We start from the raw sequence: 23730 nt of genomic DNA, 5'->3' as shown, positions 1-23730 counted from the left end.
GCCCCGCCCATGCAGTCGCGCGCCCTCGCTGGCTCTCGGGGGAGTGGGGTGAGAGCGTGGAGCTGTGTCTCCGCAGGAGTTGCTCCCCTCGCGGCCGCAGGGGGACAAGGCAGCAGCGCTGGGGCCTTTTGGAGTTGCTTTAGGCGCCCAGACGGCTATTGTTCGGAGCCCGTCTCTGCTGGACAAATCTTCCCCTCGTCCCGGCTCTGCTCCCTGCAGGCGGAGGCGCGGGGAGGGGAAGTCGTCGCCACCTCCCCGGCGTGCGGCGGTCGGCAGGGGGGGAGGTAGGAGGGGGCGAGGCTCAACATGATGGCGGCCGAGGCCGGGGCTGAGGAGGGCGGCTCGGTTACCTCCGCCGGGATGGTGGGAGCCGTTGGCGGAGCTGAGTCGGAGCACTACCCCACCTTATGCCGGGGCAAGGAGCTGGGGCCGCAGGGCCCCTTCCTGGTGGCCTCTGGCGGAGCCAGCCCGGGCGCCGGCGGTCCGGCTTTGTGCTCGGCGCTGGGGCTCCTGGCGCTAGGCTCGGGGCCTGCCCCTCTGGTGTCTGGAGGCGGTGGCGCCGTGACAGCAACTGGCCAGGGCCAGGGGCCGGAGGTGTCTGGAGGGGTGCTGCCCCCACCCGAACCCAGCACTGTCGCCTTTCCCCCGCTGCCGCCGCCGCCACAGCCACCTTCCTTGGCGGGGGGGCTGGGGACCGTGGACGAAGGCGACTCGTTGGATGGGCCGGAGTATGAAGAGGAGGAGGTGGCCATCCCGCTCAACGCTCCCCCCACGAACCAGTGAGTAGCAGCGCTTCCGTGCCCTGCCGGGCGCTCGCCACCCCTGGGCGCTTCCCCCGTGGGGAGGGGGGGCGCCGCAGCGGGGAGCGCGGCGTCGGGCCCCCACCTTTTCTCAGTGGAAAGTGTGTGTCAAACTCCTGTGGAAGTGTCGCAGAAGTTTTTAATTAGGTTATGTTTGGGGAGAAGAGGCAGTTGAAAAAAGAAACTGCAAGTCTTCATTAAGGTTTTTATTATACTTATCCTTCCATTAGGTTAATCGGGATTCCTACAGCGCTAGTTATATAAAGAATCTTGCACTAGAGGCAGAGCAGTTCTGTGTTTATATTTTGTGAAATAAAAAAATCAGATAATGTTATATAGAGTTCATGTAACTAGCGAGTGCTCTAAACACAACCTTTGGATTTAACGATGAACTAACTCTAGGAAGTCTGCAGGTTTACATAAAAAGGTTGCAAGGCTTGTATTGGAACAGCCCTCAAGCAGGTACCTTATTCTCCCCAAAATGAAACAGTTTCAAAGGCTTAAATTGCTTACGTTGGTGTCTAGAAATATGTTATTCCTGGAGTTATAGTAAGTATAGAGGATAACAGGGTTTCAAGATACAGGATGGCAGATATGTTCAAGGTATAGGTCAAAGTTCATCTGAAAACCCATCTGAATTTGGGTTCATTTTTACCTTCTCTCATAACTCCCGTGTCAGAGAGTTAACTTCTGCATTATTTCAGGTATTTCCAAGATTTCAGAAGCCATTGCAGTTGTAAGGAGGAGGTAAACTGTAATATTAAATGATTTTTTTAAAAAAAAAAAATTAATCTCTCTAACCTTGACAGGCTTTCTACTAATCCTTTCCTCTTTTAAATTCTTGACTTTTTGTGGAAGTTAATAAAGAATAAGACTTTGTTTTGTGAAGACAGTGTTTGAATAGTCTTAAAGTTGTACACTTCCATAAAGAGCTAGCAATATAATCAGGCAGTTTAGATAAAGGCTGAGGAGGGAAATAGAAGCACATAAAGGTGAAGTTACTTCTTCAATATTGTGTATTAAGTCAGAGAGATATACAGAATTCTGGTCTTCTGGTTTTCTCTCTGAAAGATCACACTGCTTTTTCTGTTAGAACTGGTTATTATGTTTCTCAGAAAGTAGGTGTTTGGTTTTTTTTTTTAAATATTTTTAGAAAGAGGGGTAATTCTTCATGAATAATCATGTATTTGGTACTAAGTAATTGTTACTACTTTCACAAATGTAAGTGGATTTCGCTGTCAGAGTATTGTCTTGTAACTCATATGATAGCATGAAGGTTAACTTTCATAAAAGAGGATACAAAATTTCTGACAAAAAGCATGTGAAGGCCCTAATTTTCTGTATTGGTCGATGAGGCTACTTACCTTATTAAGACAAAAGGGATATTGAAGTCTTTGCAGGACCAGCATAACTGTGTAGTTGAGTATTTGCTCTTTCAGATACTTTAATATAAAAACATCTAGGCAGTAAAATAGATTTTTTAAAATTGATTCAGAAACTTATACCTCCATCTACTTAACTGTTTTTTCTTCGTAACCTATCCTTTCTGTGACTTTTCAAAAAAAAAACAAAAACAAGTTAGTTGTTGGCTAATTAAAAATAATCAGAAACCTTTTTCTCTTTTATGCATCTATTTTAATACAAAGTCAGTTTTTTACCATTCTCAGTTCAGTCATTTAAATTAGCCGTATGTTGATAGTAAGTTGTATCCTTTCAGTCCTGATGTCTTATTTTGGAAGTGTCCTTTCCTTGTAGTCATACCATCTGCTTTTATAGAATTGAACTCTTGATTTATTACTAGATGTTGTGGTTTAACCTGGCAGGCAGCCAAATACCACACAGCTGCTTGCTCACTCCCCCCCCCCGCCCCCGCAGTAGGATGGGGGAGAGAATCGAAAAAAAAAAAGTAAAAATTCGTGGATTGAGATAAAGACAGTTTAATAGAACAGAAAAGGAAGGGATAATAATAATGGTAGAATATACAAGGTGAGTGATGCACAATGCAATTGCTCACCACCCGTGTTGACCGATAACCAAGTAGCGATCGCTACTTCCTGGACCACGCCTCCTATTTATATACTGAGCATGACGTCACATGGTATGGCATAGCCCGTTGGCCAGTTGGGTTAGCTGTCCTGGCTATGCTCCCTCCCAGCTTCTTGTGTACCTGGCAGAGCACAGGAAGCTGAAAAGTCCTTGACTAGCAGGGTACTTAGCAGCAACTGAAAACATCAGTGTGTTATCAACATTCTTCTCCTACTAAATCCAAAACACAGCACTAGGAAGAAATTTAACCCTATCCCTGCCGAAACCAGGACAGTATCCACCCCTTATTCTGTACCATCTACGTCATGCCTAGGTCTCACATTTTCCAATAGATTCCAATTAATCACCACCACCTTTCTTGTCTTTTGATATATACACACACAGATATCATTCCCTTAGTCTATGGGCCACCCCTCTAAGATGTCCATTGAGTTCATTTAGTCCAAGACTTTGGGCTCCATCTGTCATAACAGTCTTTCAGGGCCAGAGAGATGGTGTGTGGTGTTGGATTGTTGCATGCTGAAGCCAGTTCTGATTTCCAGTATTGCTGCGCTCGTCTGGTTCTATCATCGTTGCACTTTGCTCGGTTTCATCGGAGTTAGTTCATTCTTCATTAATCTGGGTGATTTTTACTGCAATACCATTGATATGACATATAGCCACCATAGAAGTGATGACATACAGTATTATACAGCAATTAACATCATAAAATTCAGTTCATTGGCTATTTTCACCCAAAATCAAATCCCCTTGAGGTACACACCGGACCTCCCCATCCTTTCGCATCACCCACCAAGTGCACCCAGGTCCTTGAGCAAAAGCAATCCCACGGATGGGTTTTCCCTTGCCAGAGGCAGGAGTAACCCAGACTGTCTTCCCCAGCATATTTCTTATGTGCACGACAGGGACTTTATCCCCATCTACAGTACGTAAGGGTTTGGATTGGGCAGGCCCAGCTCGAGTGACAGATCCCCTGGTGTTGACTAGCCAGGTGGCTTTTGCTAAATGTGTATCCCAATGCTTGAAAGTCCCACCACCCGTTGCCCTCAGTGTTGTCTTTAGCAGCCCGTTGTATCGTTCGATTTTCCCGGAGGCTGGTGCATGGAAGGGGATGCGATAGACCCACTCAATGCCATGCTCTTTGGCCCAGGTGTCTATGAGGGTGTTTCGGAAATGAGTCCCGTTGTCTGACTCAATTCTTTCTGGGGTGCCATGTCGCCATAGGACTTGCTTTTCAAGGCCCAGGATGGTGTTCCGGGCGGTGGCATGAGGCACAGGGTATGTTTCCAGCCATCCAGTGGTTGCTTCCACTATGGTGAGCACATAGCGCTTGCCGTGGCGGGTTTGTGGGAGTGTGAGTCAATCTGCCAGGCCTTCCCATATTTGTATTTCAACCATCGTCCCCGATACCAGCGAGGCTTTACTCGCTTGGCTTGCTTGATTGCAGCGCATGTTTCGCATTCATGGACAACCTGTGCAATAGCGTCCATGGTTAAGTCCACCCCTCGATCACGAGCCCATCTATATGTTGCATCTCTTCCTTGATGGCCCGAGGTGTCACGGGCCCACCAAGCTATAAACAGTTCACCCTTATGTTGCCAGTCCAGATCCACCTGAGCCACTTCAATCTTAGCAGCCTGGTCCACCTGCTGGTTGTTTTGGTGTTCTTCAGTGGCCCGACTCTTGGGTACGTGAGCATCTACGTGACGTACTTTTACAGTCAGGATCTCTACCCGGGCAGCAATATCTTGCCACAATGCGGCGGCCCAGATGGGTTTACCTCTGCGCTGCCAGTTGTTCTGCTTCCACTGCTGCAACCACCCCCACAGGGCATTTGCCACCATCCATGAGTCAGTATAGAGATAGAACACTGGCCAGTTTTCTCGTTCAGCAATGTCCAAGGCCAGCTGGATGGCTTTCACCTCTGCAAACTGGCTCGACTCACCTTCTCCTTCAGCAGTTTCTGCGACTTGGCGTATAGGATTCCATACCGCAGCTTTCCACCTCCGATGTTTTCCCACAAGGCAACAGGACCCATCAGTGAACAGGGCATATTGCTTTTCTTTTTCTGGTAGTTTATTATACAGTGGGGCCTCCTGAGAACGTGTCACCTCCTCCTCTGGGGATATTCCAAAATCTTTGCCTTCTGGCCAGTCCGTGATCACCTCCAAGATTCCTGGGCGACTGGGGTTTCCAGGTGCCAAAAAGGACTGTTGTGGTTTAACCCGGCAGGCAGCCAAACACCACACAGCCACTCGCTCTCTTCCCCCCCCCCCTCCCCCCCCCCGCAGTGGGATGGGGGAGAGAATCGAGGAAAAAAAAGTAAAAATTCGTGGGTTGAGATAAAGACAGTTTAATAGAACAGAAAAGGAAGGGATAATAATAATGGTAAAATATACAGAGTGAGTGATGCACAATGCAATTGCTCACCACCGATACCAAAACAATGATCACTACTTCCTGGACCACGCCTCCTATTTATATGCTGAGCATGACGTCACATGGTATGGCATAGCCCGTTGGCCAGTTGGGTTAGCTGTCCTGGCTATGCTCCCTCCCAGCTTCTTGTGCACCTGGCAGAGCATGGGAAGCTGAAAAGTCCTTGACTAACAGGGTACTTAGCAACAACTAAAACATCAGTGTGTTATCAACATTCTTCTTCTACTAAATCCAAAACACAGCACTAGGAAGAAATTTAACCCTATCCCAGCCAAAACCAGGACACCAGAACAAAGATCTGTCACCTTAATATTATAAGCAAATACCTAATACGCTTAACTTCCTCTTCTCTTTTCGAAGTACCTCAGGAAAATGGGAATACATTTTAATGTGTTTTCTTTAATTTTCTAGCAGTGGGAGGAGTTTGTCAATATGTAACAGATTCTTTTTATTAAAATACTCAAAATCCCAAAGTATGATTGATTTTTATCTTTGATCCTTGTAAGGGCCTAAGGTGGCACCGCCAAGTTATAGGTTCAGGATACAGTAACAGATGCCAGACCAACAGCTTTAGGGATAAACAAGCTATTGCTAAATATAGGTACAGTAATAAATAGAGATCAGTAGTACAATTATCTGTGTTTTTACGACAACACATCCAGTAATTCAGTAGTACGATTATCCAGGTGAAAACAACAGCAAATCCAATAATTTACCAATACTGGGCTAAGTGCAAAGGCTTACATAACCATGGTACTCGGGCAGGGTGGCAGGAAGCAGGGCATGGCTTCTTCGGATGAGTGACACAGACCAGCCGACGGGCTCGGGGAATTCAGAATTCCCTGATCGGGCTGTCCTCTTTAATTGTTGAGTTGCGGAAGCACTATCTGGACATGTTAACCAATCATCACACATCCTACCTCTGTTCCAGTTCTGTCCTTGGTGTGCAGGGGGCATGCAAATACTGTGTAAGGCAATGCTAGCCCCACAATCCTGAGTGAGACTGACTTAATGATTGTCTGTTCAGTGTGTGCTTTTTCATTTGAGTATAGAAGTAGCATGTTTACGCTGTAGCTTAATGGTAGGTGGGAGGCACAGGATGCTAGGGAATAGAGTGGGCAATTCTGTGTGTGTTTTGGTCTTTTTCTCTGCACTCTCTACCCCATCTGCAAAGCTCACTGCCAGAGGTTGATGGCAGTCTGAAACGGTGTTACAGAAATGCCTACAAAATTAATGAATGAATGATACTTAATTTAGTAGTAAACCAGTGATGTGAAATAGTTTAGTTGTTTATGTATTTGAATAAAAATCTTAAAGTTGACAAGATATATCTTAGCGTTGCATTAAGATGGCAGAAGCAGTTCCAGTATATTCCAACACAATTCATATTTTCATGTGGTGTTTCTTTAAGCAGTGATTATCAGTTTGAAATGGAAATCGGTTGAAATCAAAAGATATTAACCTTACAAGGTGAAATAGGTTGTCAAAATACTGTCTTGTTAAAACAAAAATCCTACCCACAGTAGATGTATTCTTACAGTCACTCTTGGTATTTGTTGAGGCAACATATTAGTGAGAAAAAACAGTTGAAGATGGAGAGCTGGGTAGAGAAATATTAAATAAACATGGTTTGAGTGAAAGTAAAAAATGTTTTGTCTCAATGTAGTGTGAAGTTATAGTTTCTTCAGATGAGTCTGTCAGAGGTAGCAAGTCCAGAGTTCTACAGCATTTGTTTATTTCAGTAGCTAATAAGAAAACAATGTTTTTCTGAAAGTGCATAGTTTTACAATAATTATTGAAGGCCATACTCCGTACCAAAGAATAAATTTGTGTTGCATTGAAAACTGAGGGGAAATACTGTTGGCATGTTTGGACTCTACAACCTCTCTGGGCAACCTGTGTCCAGTGCTCAGTCACCCTCACAGTAAAAAAAGTGTTTCCTTATGCTCAGACAGAACCTCCTGTGTTTCACTTTGTGCCCATTGCATCTTGTCCTGTCACTGGGCACGACTGAAAAGAGCGTGGCTCTGTTGTCTTTGCACCCTCCCTTCAGGTATTCATATACGTTGATGGGATCCCCCCTGAGCCTTCTCTTGGCTAAACAGTCCCAGCTCTCTCAGCCTTTCCTCATAGGAGAGATGCTCCAGTCCCTTAATCATCTTTGTGGCCCTTTCCTGGACTCTCGCCAGTATGTCCGTGTCTCTCCTGTACTGGGGAGCCCAAAACTGGACACAGGACTCCAGGTGTGGCCTCACCAGTGCTGAGTAGAGGGGAAGGATCGCCTCCCCCGACCTGCTGGCAACACTCCTCCTAATGCAGCCCAGGATACTGTTAGCCGCCTTTGCGGCAAGGGCACATTGCTGGCTCATGTTCAACTTGGTGTCCCACCAGGACCCCCAGGTCCTTTTCTGCAAAGCTGCTTTCCAGTTGGTAAGCCCCTAGCACGTGTACTAGTGCCTGGGGTTATTCTTCCCCAGGTGCAGGATTTTGCACTTCCCCTTGTTGAACTGCATGAGGTTCCTGTCAGCCCATTTCTCCAGCCTGTCGAGGTCCCTCTGGATGGCAGCATGACCCTCTGGCGTATCAGCTGCTCCTCCCAGTTTTGTGTCATCTGCAAACTTGCTGAGGGTACGCTCTGCCCCATCATCCAGGTCATTAATGAAGATGTTAAACAGGACTGGACCCGGTATTGACCCCTGGGGTACACCGCTAGTTACTGGCCTCCAACTAGACTTTGTGCCGCTGACCGCCACCCTCTGGGCCTGGCCGTTCAGCCAGTTTTCGGTCCACCTCACTGTTTGCTCATCCTGCCCGTACATCAGCAGCTTCTCTATGAGGATCTTATGAGAGACGATGTCAAAAGTCTTCCTGAAGGCTAGGTAGACAATATCCGCTGCTCTCCCCTCGTCTACCAAGCCAGGCATTTCATCATAGAAGGTTATCAGGTTGGTCAAGCAAGACTTCCCCTTGGTGAATCCATGCTGACTACTCCTGGTGATTTTTCTTGTCCTTCACGTGCCTGGAAGTGGTTTCCAGGATTAGCTGCTCCATCACCTTCCCCAGGGTTCGAGATGAGGCTGACAGGCCTGTAGTTCCCTGGGTCCTCTTTCTTGAAGATAGGGGTGGCATTTGCTTTCTTCCAGTCTTTGGGCACCTCTTCCAATTGCCATGATCATTCAAATATTATCGAGAGTGGCCTCGCAACGGCATCAGCCAGCTCCCTTGGCACTCGTGGGCACATCCCATCAGGGCCCGTGAGCTTATGTATGTCCAGTTTGCTTAAGTATTCCCTGACCTGATCTTCTTCCACCAACAGTACATCTTCCTTGCTCCAGCCTTTCCCCCTGGGACCTGGGATTCCTGAAGGCCGGTCTTGCCAGTAAAGACTGAGGCGAAGGCGGCATTCAGTACCTCAGCCTTTTTCCATGTCCTGTGTCACCAGGCCCCCCGCCCCATTCAGCAGTGGGCCCACGTTTTCCCTAGTCTTCCTTTTGCCACTTGTGTACTTATAGAAGCCCTTCTTGTTGCCTTTGGTGGAGGTGATCCTTGAATATTAACCAGCTTTCTTGGGCTCCGCTTCCCTCCAGGGCCTTATCCCATGGAACTCTTCCAAGCAGATCCCTGAAGAGGCCAAGACTGCTCTCCTGAAGTCCAGTGTTGTGATCTTGCTTTTTGCCCCCCCGAACTCCGCCATCTCATGGTCACTGCAGCCAAGGCTGCCTTTGACCTTCACATCCCCAATGAGCCTTTCCTTGTTTGTGGGTATGAGGTCCAGCAGAGCACCTTTCCTCGTTGGCTCCTTTATCACCCATGTCAGGAAGCTGTCATTGATGCTCTCCAGGAACCTCCTGGATTGCTTATGTCCTGCTGTGTTGTTCCTCCAGCAGATATCGGGGTGGTTAAACTCTCCCCCCTTTCCCCCCTGTGGACGTGAGGCTAATTCTAGCTGTCTGTAGCTGTGATGTAACTTGATTTTAGTGTATGAGGTTTCTCTTCTGTTTCACAGTTAATGTGGTTAGCAGGTAACCTTTTTTTCTTCAGTTAACGAGTGTCTTTTACTAATGCCTGTTCTCGAATTGTAGAGGGAAGATAAACACCTTATTTATTTTATTTTTTTTCTTCAAGTTGCTGGGTATTTTGCTGATTTGTCCAGATCTTATAATTTGTGTACTTACAGAATAGAATTGTATGTAAATCTGGTTTCAGAATGGTGTCAGAAATGCTATTTTAAAAGAATGGTTAGGAGCAGCAGAACAAAGTTGTACTTTAACCTTATGTTGGAAGTGAAGCAGTAAGTAAACTGAACATAAATACATATATAAATGGAAGCTTCAGATTCGGAAAAACAAAAGTGGAACAACATTTGATGCTGGAAAAAGTTTGAAGAGGAATTTTCTGGTGTGTGGTTTCTTTTGTTTGGTTTTGGTGGTTGTTTTTTGTTTTTTTTTTAGTCAGTACTTCTAGTTAACATCAGTCGAAGGTTATTTAATCTAAACAGTGAAAATAGAGACTCTTAACCTGTACTTTATCAAATTTTTATTTTGTTGTATATTGTCTCCCAGAACTTCAACACGGGACTTATGCACTTCACCTACTGGCCTACCCTATTGAGAAGCATACTATCATGCCGTATTTCTTCACTTTTTGTCTTCCTTTTGGACTCGATGATCTTAAAGGTCTTTTCCAACCTAAACGATTCTATGATTCTCTCTCTCTCTCTTTTTTTTTTTTTTTTTTTTTTTTTTTTTTGTGGCTGGGGAGGAACACTAATTTTGCTGTTAGGGGGCATAGATCTCTTCAGCATAGGACCACATCTGTTGTTTCAGCCATAAATTCTTAGGATTCCTGCAGTAGTTTTTCTTTTTCCCCCATATCTTCCTTTTTCCTTAAAAAAAAAACAAACAAAAAACCCCTTGGTATTTATCTCGCTGGTGGGCACAGTAAGAGGATGGAGAAGGCATCTTATTTCAACATTGTGTTTGTGTTGCATAGAAGTATCCCAATGAAACAAGAATTCTGTGTTATTCTGTATTATTCTGTGTTCCTCTAGATTATGGTTGGCACCAATAAAAGTTTACCGGTTCTTGACAAGTTCCCTCTACTGTTTTATATACTTTCAGGCAGTCTTAATTATTTTTTAATTTTTATGTAAAATGTTTGCTTGATCACTCTGGAATAGAAAAAAAGTTAATTTTTTTGTGTGGGTCTATCTTTAAATTATGTTTTGTATATTTATAAATATACTGTTTATAGTTGAGGACTGTTATTAGGGGACCTGCTTACTGAAACTTGTTACTTGAAGTAGTCTGGGATTATGTCAGTGGGAATAGCTATTAGCAAAGGCTTTGAAGAAAAGTACAAGAAAAGCTGAGGTGGATAAACAGAGTATTTTATTATTTTCTGTATAGACAACTTTCCTCCTAATTTCTTCTGTAGAAGCTCAAGGATTCATCTTGACTTTTTTTAATTCTTTCTAAGGTAGCTAACAGTGTTGCTTAACTTTAAAAAGGTACACATTACAAAATGATTAAATATTTATCTTTCTATTAATTATTAATGTGTAGAAACCAATGTTGCTAAATAAACTTGTAAGCTGCGGTAACATTTGAGGAAAGGTGTAGCCAGCTTGCTAGGGCACTCAGTGTTCTGATAAGTTAGTTAGAAGTCTGATTCTTGCAATGATCGGGTTCTAAAAAAAGTCATTCTCATCTTAATGTTCAACTTTATATTTTCAACAACTTCTTGGGACCAATTTCACATAGAAACAATTTTTTTTAATTAAAGGTTGGTTGTTTCATTTTGTTAACACTGAAATTGTAATACTTGTTCATCCTTAAGTGGGATTTGAGTTTATATAAGTATAAAGTTTCCTCAGGTTGGAATATGTATGTTAATGTTAAGGTATTTTAGCTATATGTAATTGTATTTGAAGAAGTTGAGTATGTAACTATATGGAAATATTTAAAATCTTAGTTTGCTGTTAAGGAATCCTGTCATTGGCTCAGCAGGGGTGGGTATATGATTTTCTCTTGTTAATACCTACTTATAGATATTTGGAAAAGGGTTTCTCTTATGAACTTCCCCATGCAGAGTACGTTGCTTTATTTTTCTGGGATAGTTTCCAGAAACTGAGGTTAATGATGCGTTTAGATTTAGCTAACATTTGATAATCAGCTTGGGAGTCTATGGTGATTCTGTGTAGTTTGTATAAGCGGTTTTTCTATAAATAAATAAAAAAATTAAGTCTACCTGTTTTTTCTGTAAAATTATGCATATGTATATACACGTTCCCCCATATGTAGTATCCTCCCCCAAAAGGATATTCTGTCTGTGGCTTACTCATTGGGTTTTGTTTGGTTATTTTATAGATAACATTTATATATAGAAAGTTTGGTGCAATTTAAGAGGAATCATAAATCAGTCAATTCCTTTTCCATACATCCATCTGTTAGTAGAATAAATAACATTGGAGACTTTGCAAGATCCGAGCTTGAATATTTGCTTAGTCCAGAAGATTAAGGAATGGCTTGCATTGTCTTGTTCAAACTACAGCCAGATTTCTACACCCTTTCTTCTTACAAAGATTTCTGTACTTCCTGAGCATCTGTGGAGAGAGGGTATTTTTTGTTATTCTTTCTACTCCTTGGCAATCTAAGGGATGCTACAGAAATGTCTTTATCTTTCCAAAAGCAGAATGTAACAAATAAACCTCTGTAGTAATCATCTTATTCTATATTCAAGTCTAGAAACAATGTTTTATTTATACCCATACACACACACAATTAATAGAATCGTGAGGTTGCAAGTCATTCAAAACAAGCATTATGAGTTGGATAGTTTGCATCCTATTTGTTCTTTTAAACACACTTAGTTCTTTTCTTAGTTCTACATGCAGTTCTTTTACATCACACTATTGGATTCAGTGTGCATATGGATTGTACTCTATAGGCAATTCCCACCTGTTCCTATTGCATGTGTGAAGCATTGGAAATCTATCGATTTAGGCATTGTTTCTATCTTGGATTTTAGCGTATAAAGCTCTAAATTTCAGAGTTTTCTCATTAGAGCAGCAGCTCTTCACTGATGAGATGTACCTCACTAGTGAGGCATTCTAGCATCAAAGATTAGGTGAGAGTGGAGCACAAAATAAAAAAAAAAAACAACCTGTGCTTGGTTAGTTTGGGCTCTAATCCAGAGCTGCGCTGCTGACTGGGAGGTGAAAACAAAGATTGGTATGAAGTAAGGTTCAGCACTAGTAGAGGCAGGGACTCTATATTTCAGTCCCTTGGAACACCAGTGTTGCTTCCAATGAGCAAAGCTGACTGAGTGGGTAGAATAGTAAAAGGATGAGGAGAAAGTCCAAGAAGGCTGGAGGTAGAAGATGAAGTGCAAGGAGAAAGTCAAGGAAACATTGGTACTTTTAATGAAATTAATGGCAGACAAGACAAATAACACTTTAGAAATTCTTAACTATTGCAAACCAAAATCTGGTGACTTGCACAACGGTGTTGTCCTGGTTCCGGCTGGGATAGGGTTAAATTTCTTCCTAGTGCTGTGTTTTGGATTTAGCATGAGGAGAATGTTGATAACACACTGATGTTTTCAGTTGTTGCTAAGTGCCCTCCTAGTCCAAGGACAGCTCCTGTGCCTACTGACTGAGCTAGGTACACAAGGTGGGAGGGAACACAATCAGGACAGCCAGCCCAGCTGGCTAATGGGGTATTCCGTACCATGTGACATCATGCTCAGTATATGAAGGGTAGGCGTGATCCAGGAAGTACCGATTGCTACTTGGTTATCGGTCAGCGCGGGTGATGAGCAATTGCATTGTGCATCACTCATTTTGTATATTTTATCATTATCATTATTATTTTTCCTTTTTTTTCCCCTGTTCTATTAAACTGTCTTTATCTCAACCCACGAGTTTTTCTCACTCTTACCCTTCCGATTCTCTCCCCGTCCCACTGGGGGGGTGGGGGGAGTGAGTGAGCGGCTGCGTGGTATTTGGCTGCCTGCCAGGTTAAACCACGACAGGTGTTAATATTGTTTCCATAGGAGCATTACTCCTAGTTTAAACAGAAAAAGGCATATCTTTGACCCGAGGGCACAAGAATGAAGCATGTAAAAATGAGATACTTCTTGCTAAGAACTTTAATGAGTTCCAGAATTCATTTCCTAAGCTGAGCTTTCAGCAAGAAAATGTAAGCTGCTTCAAGAGCCTATTTAGCTAAATTTCACCTATTTATTGGTGGCGCTTTTTTTTTTTTTCAAAAGGCAATCAATGTTCTTTTTAGTAAAAATTATATATATATCGGGTAGGATTGGAAGAAATCTTTTGAGTTGCAAAGCTTGATCTTATGCTGTTGTCACATCTCTGTCTATTTTAAAGCTTATTACGCTGTTTGTCCTTACAGTACTTGAAACTTTTAGAACCTTGCTTGAATAAAGTTATTAAAATGTATTACCTTTTGAATGTACACTTATTTCACCTTTTATCCTTGTTTACTCTTTTTATTAAGATTTATTGAGGTTTTTGGTTCATCTGTTTTGTGTAAGTCCATAGTTTGTGTATGTTCTGAAAGTATTTTAATGGCTGGTATTGGTAATGTGTACAAGTCCCACAGTTAATGGCTTGGCACAGCTGGTATACTGAGGAATGTCTATGAGAGTGACTTTCCATTTTAGTTGCCTGGTTCCTAATCTTGAAATGCAGCAGTGTTCTATTTTTCTACATACTGTTTCAAAGGGGTTTTAGAACAGGTAACTGAGAAAAGTAGACTTATTCTTTATTAGGCTTATATTTGCTTTGTACCTCCACTTAGAAAAACGTATAGGGATCAAAAAAGGATTAAAAACCCCACTTTCCTAGAAGAGTGTGAAACGCTCTTAATTTCATGTATGCTGGATAAAGGACAATTGCTTGGCTTTTTTGGTCCCTCCTCCCCCCCCCCCCCCCCCTCCTTTTTAGCTTCAGGTTAGTTTGAACTCTTTTGTTTTATTATCTTGCACATGCATCCATCCACTGTAGAAGTTGAAAGGTTTGCGTGGGTTCTATTTGGCCTACCTTGTTTCTCTTCAAAGAAAAATTTAAAACGAAGGGAAGAAGTTTCATCTCTTTACTCTTTCAGTTCTTTGTGATGTAGATAACATTTATTTTCCCAAATATGTGTTTTAACCTTGAGTTTAATTTTACAATATCGGGTTGAAATATCAGTTCCTTCACAGAAGAGGAAATCTAGCTATTCAGAGAACGAAATATGGTCATCTTTTAATGACAGCAAGGGAAGACCTAGTGGAAGATGAAGAGAACCTCCTTCTCTGTCTATTTTGGGAGGTGAAGCCGGAAGGGAAAACTGACAAGGAGTTAAAAAACAAACCAGTCTTACAGCATTTCAAAAGGTTTCATTTCTTCTGTTCACAAGACCAAGACTACAAGTTCTTGTGTGCCAAGCTATGTATTCATAATTGATTATTGAAAACATTTCCTTGTTCCAAATTTTAACAGCAGATTTTACAACATGGAGCAAAATACTCCAATGTGATTTTAATCAGTTTGCTTTCTTTATTAATCTGTTTTCTATGATGATGTATATTTACTATGTGGTATTGTAAGATATAGCAGAAGAAATGTCCTGGGTGATAAGTTATGTGACAGCTTCTAAGTACTGATGCATGTGAAAATTATCGTGTAACTTTCGTATTACATAGTCCTGTGAGATCAGAGAAAACTGAGAAATCATGGGTCTCTTTTTTTAAATAATTCTTTCCTCTGTCTGTTCAATGTGGCATGTGGAAGGACCTGTGAGCTAGTCAAACTTGTCGACAACAGAATGCCATAATTGTTTGAATTTCAATTTCCCCTTTCATTTGGGTTTTGTGTGCTTCGCAAGTGTTTTATAGTTAAGCATCAAGATAAAGTATTTAGAATTAGAATATGTTTTTGTATATTTTATAAATACATAAATGTAATTAAGCAACAGAAGTCCTGTGTGAAAGAAAATAATAAGTATTTCTTCTGTGAATTCTGTTAGCTATGTGGCATGGTATCAGTTGTTGAAAGGTCAGGAATATGAAGTTATAAGCAAGATTTCTTGTGACAATAAGTCAAACTGAATAATTTCTGTTCTTTCCTATTATCTCATCTATCGCAGTACTTATTGTGGAAAGGTGCTAGTGCTAATTTCAGTTTCCTCATATCCCAATAGCATGAATTCATCTGTTAGCAAGCTAGCATGTTCAACAATTCATTGAGGACTTGGCATCAACAGTGTCCCAATCAGTTTTTAATTTTTCTAACCAATGCTAACACCAGTAAGTCCTTTAAAATCCTGTATTCAGTTATTCTTAGGTAAATTCTATTTCATAGTTAAAAATTATGTGCTTAGAATTTAAGTCAAATATGTGTGTATATTTGCATATGCATATTTACCAAAATAAGCTTTAAAGGAACAAATATCAGTGCTACGAAAACTGCTATTTTCTTTGTATAGTACAATTTATTTCTCTAGGTTCTGAAGTACGAAAAGCCTTTTTTTGTTTTTCTTGTCTGTTTTACAGTAGAGAGGTTCAGTGAGCATCCAGGTTGTGGTGTACAAAATAGAACCTAGGCTTGATTTGCAGAAGTGCTAAATGCTTCCAAATGCAATTGAAGTAAGCAGGAGTTTTTCACATGTAAAAACCTATATATATATTGCCGAGTACTTTGGAAAAACAGGTGTAGGCATCTCAAACTTGAGATGTAATATTAGTGGACACTTGTGAACTCAATCTGAATACCTCAGCACCCTATAAGTAAAATGGAATTGTGGGAGAATTGTAAGAACCAATTAGTTCATGTGTGTAATGTGTTCAGCTTTCATAATGGTAGCACTATTGAAAACCTCCTAAGGTTATCAATAACTCTGCATTTACAGCAGAATGTGAATGGTAAGTAATATAGTAAGCAATATAGAAAGCAGTGTAAAAAAAAAAACAACAGCTGCTTATTGTGTCAGCACTGTCCATCCTGTTCATGGAAAGAAGCCAAGACCTGGGGGTGGTGGTGGGGTGGTGATGTGGGGGGTGGGAGGTGACCAGTATGACATCATTTGAATTAAAGACTGTCTCATAATAGATACGCACCAAAAAAAAAGTTTGGACCATGAAAATGAGAATACAGGATACTTTGGTGGTTTTCTCCCGTCTTCATGAAAGTGTTCTTGAGATTTCTGTATGCTACTTGATATTGAGGATTTTTCCTGGTTCAAGGTAATCGTATCTCTGCTTCTAATAGGACTAGAACTTGCATAGCCTCAGGAAATGATAATAAGATTCTGTAATGTTGTGAAATGTATGAAGGTGGTGATTGTGAATTTATAGGTAGGGAGCTTTGACCATGTCTCCTAGAAGTTCTCTACTCTTCTTTTGGATTTTGTTGAAGAAGTCAGGTATGGTTAAGGAGAAGAGTGAAATGGGTGTGGCATTTGATGATGGATTTTTTTCTACTCACTATAATTTTTTTTTTTGACTGAAACAGGGAGGTTTCCAACAGTTATCAACATCTTAATTTCTACTAAGTTGCTGAAAAACATTTTTGCTCCCCTCCAGTGCTTTCTCCTTCCATTCCTTCCTCCCTGGGCTACTGTGTTCCGAAGTTAAAATTGCAGCATACTGTAAAAGCAAAATGCTTTAGTGGAAAAACAAAGCCTCAGAATATTTGATTTTCCCATATGTAAAAAGGAAATATGTAAATAAAGGGATTTGGTTGAACCATATGACCTGTTTCCACACATGGTAGCAACTGCCTCCTTCCAGATGATTAATTCACTATCTACTACCTCTTTGTGAACAGCCTGTCTTTCATGAACCTTCATTGTTGGGGGCTGCTAAGTGTCCTGTGTTTGTCCCATGAGCTTGCTAAAGGGCTGCAGTGTAATAACATTACTGCTCACAGTAGAAGGTCTGTTAGCTGGGCCTAATGAGACTGGTGTGACTAGTTTTCTGGTACCTAGCTTCTTCAGTGGAACAGTGGAAAACTAAGGAGCTCTTGTTTGTAGGCTAGAGATAACAACTCTCTAACTCCCTGTGCAACTCATTTCATGAAATTCATGACCTGGCTTATGGCTCTCAACTACATGAAGTGGCTGAAGTGTCAGGAATGGTCTCTTATGCAGCTGTATGTTGCTTGTGTATATATCACAATGCACAGAATCCAAACTGTTTATGATTTCATAGTTGTGTCTTCATTCTGTTTGTTTACTGTAATTAAGGTTGTGATACATAGGGTTGGAGTTCTGAACATGCTGCTTTTGATTTAAACTGACAGATGGAAATATTTCCTTGCACAGCATCTGATTGCTTTGTGAAACATGGAAGTCTATTATTGATATTCTCAGAATTAAAAAAAAAAAAAAATTTGCTATATAGGTAACAAGTTAGTTATAGCAATGGTTAAACAGCTTGTCATGGAAACAACTACCTAAAACTATGGTCTATAATTAGTAAGACATCTTGTAGTTGTATCATTTCATAACCTTCTGTTGCAAGGCTTACTTACATTTTCTCTTTTGATGCATCTGATAATAGCTATTGTATTGTCAGGGCACTAGCTGTGTGATTCAGAATGTTGTTTAGTTATATTTGCTCAAAACATTGTGAAAATAGTGGATTATTGTTGTGGTTTAACCCTAGCCGGCAGCTACGCACCACACAGCCACTTGCTCACTACCCCCCAGCGGGATGGGGGGGAGAATCGGAAGAGTAAAAGTGAGAAAACTCATGGGTTGAGATAAATTAAATTAAAAAAAAGGAGGGGAAAAAACAACAGAGAGAGGGGGGGAAGAAAAAAAACCAAACAAACCCAAGAAAAACAAGTGATGCAAAAGAAAATTGCTCACCACCAACCGACTGATGCCCAGCCAGTCCCTGAGCAACCGCAGCCCCTGCCAACCTCCATCCCTCCAGATTTATTGCTGAGCATGATGTCATGTGGTATGGAATATCCCTTTGGCCAGTTGGGGTCAGCTGTCCCCTCCCAACTTCTTGTGCACCCCTAGCCTACTCGCTAGCAGGGTAGTGTGAGGAGCAGAAAAGGCCTTGACTCTGTGTAAGCACTGCTCAGCAGTAACTAAAACATCCCTGTATTATCAAGGCTGTTTTCATCACAAATCCAAAACATAGCCCCATACTAGCTACTGTGAAGAAAATTAACTCCGTCCCAGCCAAAACCAGTACAATTATCATCACTTAAAACTTGCAAAGTTAATGTTGGAAATACAAAAGTGTTCCTAGTTAGGACTAGGCAAGAAAATAAGAGGTGACTAGAAATTATAGGGATCTTGTCCTTGGCAATGATGAAGGGTATAAATCTTAGTAGTAGTGAGTTACTGTTTGGAATAAGTACATTTGATAAGAGTCATGGCCAGAGGGGCAGCTTTCTTTTTATGAGTAGCTAGGCAAGTTTTTTTACTTTGATACCCTCCTATCCAAACTTTAATTCTTTTCATGAGACTAATATTATAGTACATTGTAGGTAAGGCAACATTTTGCATCTCTTCAGGAAAAAAATATATTTGGTGTAAAGTTGAGAGATGTTAAGCATTGCTTCTAACTGAATGCATTAAGCATTTGGCAGTCGGAACAGCATCAAATTTAAGTTATTGATCTTGACCTATAAAATTCTAAATGGTACAGAGCCTTCTAAGAGAGTGTCCGGGGTCTGGCTGGGCTGGAGTTAACTTTCTTCATAGCAGCCCCTGTGGTGCTTTGTTTTGGATTTGTGGCTAAAACAGTGTTGATAACACTCTGGTATTTTGGCTGTTGCTGAACAGTGCTTGCACAGTGTCAAGGCTTTCTCTGTTTCTCACTCTGCTCCCCCTGCCCTCCAGCAAGTAGGCTAGGGGTGGGCAAGAAGTTGAGAGACAGCCAGGACAGCTGACCAAAACTGGCCAAAGGGATATTCCATACTATATCAAGTCATGCTCAGCAATAAAAAAAAAGGGAGGGGGGTGTGTGTCTTCCAAGATAGCTCAGAGTCTGGCTGGGTGTTGGTCTGCTTGTGGGAGGTAGTGAGTAATTGCCTTTGCATCACTTCTATTGTTTTGTTTTCTGTTTCCCCCAGCCCCCTTCCTTCATTCTTCCTTCACTTATTAAACTTCATCTCAACCCACAAATTTTCTTGCTTTTGCTCTTCCTATTCCCTACCCTGTTCTGCTGGGGGTTGGGGGGAGTGAGCAAGCAGCTGTGTGGGTGGTTAGATGCTGGCTGGGGTTGTTGTTGATTTTAAGCCCTCGAAACACACCAAACAAGCATGTTTAGAGAGGAGACATTGCTTTATTCTGCGCAGGGTGGATATTTTCCACAAATCAAGCACGCTGCCACAAACTCCAGGCTCTCCTTTATAGTACAAAATTAGCAAAACCATGCCTAAAGCCATGCCTAACTAATATATATTCATGAGATTATGTAAGCGTTACTTCTTATCTTCCTTGGCATTCTTCCCAGCCCTTCTGCGCTTGCGTGGGGGTCTCTCGTGGTCGTTGGTGGTCGTTTGGGGAAGTGCCCCCTCCTCATTTTGAAGCAAAGTTCAGTTTTAGGGCACAGGTTTGCTGCTTTATCAGGGACAACCCTGGCAACCATTCAAGTCTTATTAAAACAGTCTTTGAAATACAGCCTTTTCTATATGTTCAGGTCATCTTGACACTGCTTATCTCGGGGACTAAGGATGATGTATTCCAGGAAGGTTTGGGAGGAACAGAAGAGCTACATCCTTGATAAGAGAATGTCAATTCATCATTAAGCTTATAACTGTCTTACACATTATTTACATAATTTGCAACTGTCCAAGGCTTCAGGGTCAACCCACCACAGACATGATCTTTCTAACATTGCCTCAAGTGCTATACAGTTGTACAGACAAAACAACTCTTTCACTAGTTTAACTTGCTTTAATCAGGATGAGGAGAAGCAAAGGAGAGAGCTATGCTAACAAGACTGCAGCTTTGCCAATGTAAACAATATCTACACTGGTACTGCTTCTGCTGGTATATGTGATCTGTATCTGTATAGTCTACTTGACTTTCATTCTGATAGAAGTTCTCAAAGCCAACTTTCACTTCCATTTCATAGAAAAAAATGTTTCTGGCAAGATTTTTATCAACAGCTAAGCTGTTTTTTTTGTTGTTTGTTTTTTTTTTTTTTTTTTCCTCTCTAAACTTTGCAATTTTTCATTCTTTTTTGTGTATGTTAAGCCAAAAGATCACTTTCGTATTTCTTCCAAAATGCTTTTTCTGCAACACTTGCAAGACATGCATGAACTGATAGAATCAATAGGTGAATGGTCTGAAATAGCTGATAATTTAAATAGTATAAAACAGTAGCTGTATAAAAGTTTTCCTTTTTAAGAGGTTTTGAGAAAAACAATTGGCAATGCTTCAATTGCTCCCTCCACTGCTGCTTCCTCCCCCCCCCCCCATTTGATTGTTTGGGGTAGAAAGAGGTCTGACTAGAGTTTTGTAAATAAAAGAAAATTGAGGGTAAGGGTAAGGAATGTTTGAATGATGAGTCTAACCTTTGCCTTAAACTGAAGTGTTCTTTTGTCATATTTTGCAGTCTGAGAGTTGCTGTGCATCTGTATTTGCTTTTAATAGGCTGTGTGTTGGGTTTGGGGAAGACTTTTTTTGGCTGAAATATGGTCTGGTGACTGCTGTCATTTTGTTTAGGTGCAGGCTTTGATACTGTGATCTGTGTTTGTCATTTGAGAAACAGGTTATAGCCTGAATTGAAGCCTGAGTAGGCTTAAAATACAACAGCCTAAGTCAGATCAGTTACCTCTGGTTCTGCTTGTTTACTGAAAATGAGAAAATTGGGGAGGAAAGAAAAAGCTGGTTATAGAGAGCCTTTGTCCCCTTTGGATGGTTTAGAGTGCTTTCCTCCAGTTTGAGTTATTTGGGGAAACGGGTTCTCTGAACCTGTGAAGTTTTAAAAATTCTGTGTATTGGAAATAAGTAATTTGAGAGAGGTTGCACATGTAAATATCTGATAACTTTATTTGAAACAAAGGTTTGGAATTGCATCAGTTTTAACTGAGAACTTTTATTAGTTTCACAGGTCTGTTCTGTGAAAATAAACAAAAGCATTAAATTCTAAGAACACCCATTGTTACATTGTTTTTTAGGTGGTATCATGGAAAACTCGACAGAGCAATTGCAGAAGAACGTCTTCGGCAAGCGGGAAAACCTGGAAGTTACCTTATTCGAGAGAGTGATCGGAGACCGGGTTCATTTGTGCTTTCATTCCTTAGTAAAACAAATGTCAATCATTTTAGGTGAGAATTAAATGTTTTCTTTTAAAACACTGTAACCTGTTTATTTGTGGTTTTAGAACTTAGTACAGTATAGAAAACAATTGTATTATAAATTGAATATTTTTTACTTTTCTTTTTATCCATGTATAGTATAGCTCTTTACTAGGATTTAATTGTTTTAAACCATGCTATTTAAAAATTCCTTTACATGCTAAAGAATGAAAATGTGAGGAAACCAACATCATCAGAATAGAGAAGCTTGTCTAAAGCTGTTGTGACTAAATTTACAGTAACATGCAGGCTTCTTATTAGTAATCTGAAGAGATTGTTTTGAGTCTGTTGCTCAGTTATTGCAGCTCACAGGACATACTTGAATGTCAAAGTCATAGCAAATCTGGGTGCTTCCTTTATAAGAAAGAAATAACAAGGAGAAACAAAGAGGTTATGTATTTAATAATATGAGGATTTGCTGGGATCAGCTTTCAGTATGTGTTAGAATTAGTTGTTCTAAACACAAATAGCCCTTTATCTGAAAATGTAACCAGGATTATTTTACCATTAGCAAGTTATATACATTAATTTATTCTCATTTAGTGTAAATGAGAGATGTTCTGGGAAGTGCTTGAATGTTAGTCAGCAAGTAGTGTGCTGCAGTGTAATGTTAATCTTCACAAAATAGGATATCAAGTGCATCTTCAGCAGTAGAAAAAACCTTTGTCAGCTATCTAGATAACAAGAAATAAACAGAAAGCAAATTTACTTGCAAAGCAAACAGAAATAGCATGCTCATGTTTGCATCATGCTGTCTGAGCTAACAATTCATGCTTCTCAGCTATACTGATTCTTGTTTGGGAACTGGTTACTATGTAGCAGTAGTAGAAAAATAAATTACGTTAATATTTGCTTTTTAAGTGCTGTTTTTAAGAGTCTTATTTTTAATAACTTTTGCTTATTGTAGCCAATATCAGGTGTTGAATGTTGGTTCATGTCCACCATAAAATTGTTTCTGGCATCTCAGATAGAAAATGGGTAACCATTAAAGACTACTTTCTAAGAAAGGGATCCTTATAATCTTTTCAAATCTTAAAGAATCTTTCCTTCTTGGATGCATTAAATATGTGAAGAGATAATTATTCAAAGGAAACTAATTTGTTTGCTGATACTGTTTTCATAGAACAGACATGCTTTTGGTTTCATTTGTTGACTGCAGAGTGTATATTTTTTTGTTATTAGAAGGGCAGATGCTACACTCAAACATTTTTCAGCCTCGAGAATGGCAGTCTTGAAGTTATTTCAGCCAAATATAGGGATGAGTCCACTGCATCCCACAGACTGGAAGTGTCACTTTCACTAAAGCTTGTTCTTTGCCAATTGCAGCCTTCCAAAAATGGGTGAAATTTCCATTGCTCAACAATCTCACTGATATTTTGTTTCCTAAAAGTGATATTTTTCGGATTAAACTTTCCTTACATATTTCTGTTTGACTAAAATACCAATATTTTAGGTGAAAGTTCTCCAAATCCCTCCCCCCCGCCAAGTTGGATATGGGCATATGTTCATGCAGCATATGATTGACAGACAGTGTATGAGTCCATCAAAACTAAATTCTTTTTGGCTGAAGTAGTATGGTTTTTGGTGAGTTGCTGAGTGATATAAAATATTGGGAAGGAAAATCTTTATCTTTTCATCTTGTCCTTCAGAATTTTCTGTGATTACAGAAGTCTTTGTATTTACTAGTCCTGTGTGTTCTGAAGAAAGGTTTCATTTGAGCTTGATTTAATAATAAAATGTGAAACAGAAATTTCATTTAGAAGCCTAATCTCTGAATAATTTACCATGGATTTTATAAGGAATCTGGTAGAAAATATGCCAAGAGATCTAGTCTAGATCCTTAAAGTTATATTATTTTCTGAATCCCCTTGCAGTGCTATATGCTTAAAAACTTCAAATTTCATCTCTGAAGATTGGTCTTAATATACGTTTTATACTCCTGTTTGGGAGAAATAATATAGTTTAAACAACTGACCTGAGAAGAGAGATTTTTAAAGCAGGAATGTATCAGAATACTGACCTGTTAAAGAAAAACAGAATAAAAGTGTAAGAAACCAACTACAGATAAATAATATACTCATCTGAATTTCTCAGCAGTTAAATTTGTTTTTT

General features: G+C 40.6%; 1 protein-coding gene across 1 annotated transcript in view; it reads left to right on the top strand.

Moving 5' to 3' along the window:
- The first annotated feature begins 293 nt into the window (after positions 1-293).
- Positions 294-23730, top strand: part of LOC142075097 (ras GTPase-activating protein 1-like) — a 112763-nt gene continuing 89326 nt past the window's right edge. Inside the window, exons 1-2 of the mRNA XM_075136115.1 lie at positions 294-779; positions 21439-21588. Of these exons, the coding sequence (XP_074992216.1) occupies positions 307-779; positions 21439-21588 (623 nt within the window). The 5' untranslated portion in view covers positions 294-306. The remainder of the gene's footprint in view (positions 780-21438; positions 21589-23730) is intronic.

This window comes from Calonectris borealis, chromosome W (genome assembly GCF_964195595.1).
Source record: "Calonectris borealis chromosome W, bCalBor7.hap1.2, whole genome shotgun sequence".
Classification (NCBI taxonomy): Eukaryota; Metazoa; Chordata; class Aves; order Procellariiformes; family Procellariidae; genus Calonectris; species Calonectris borealis.
This window is presented reverse-complemented; position numbering and strand designations above follow the sequence as displayed.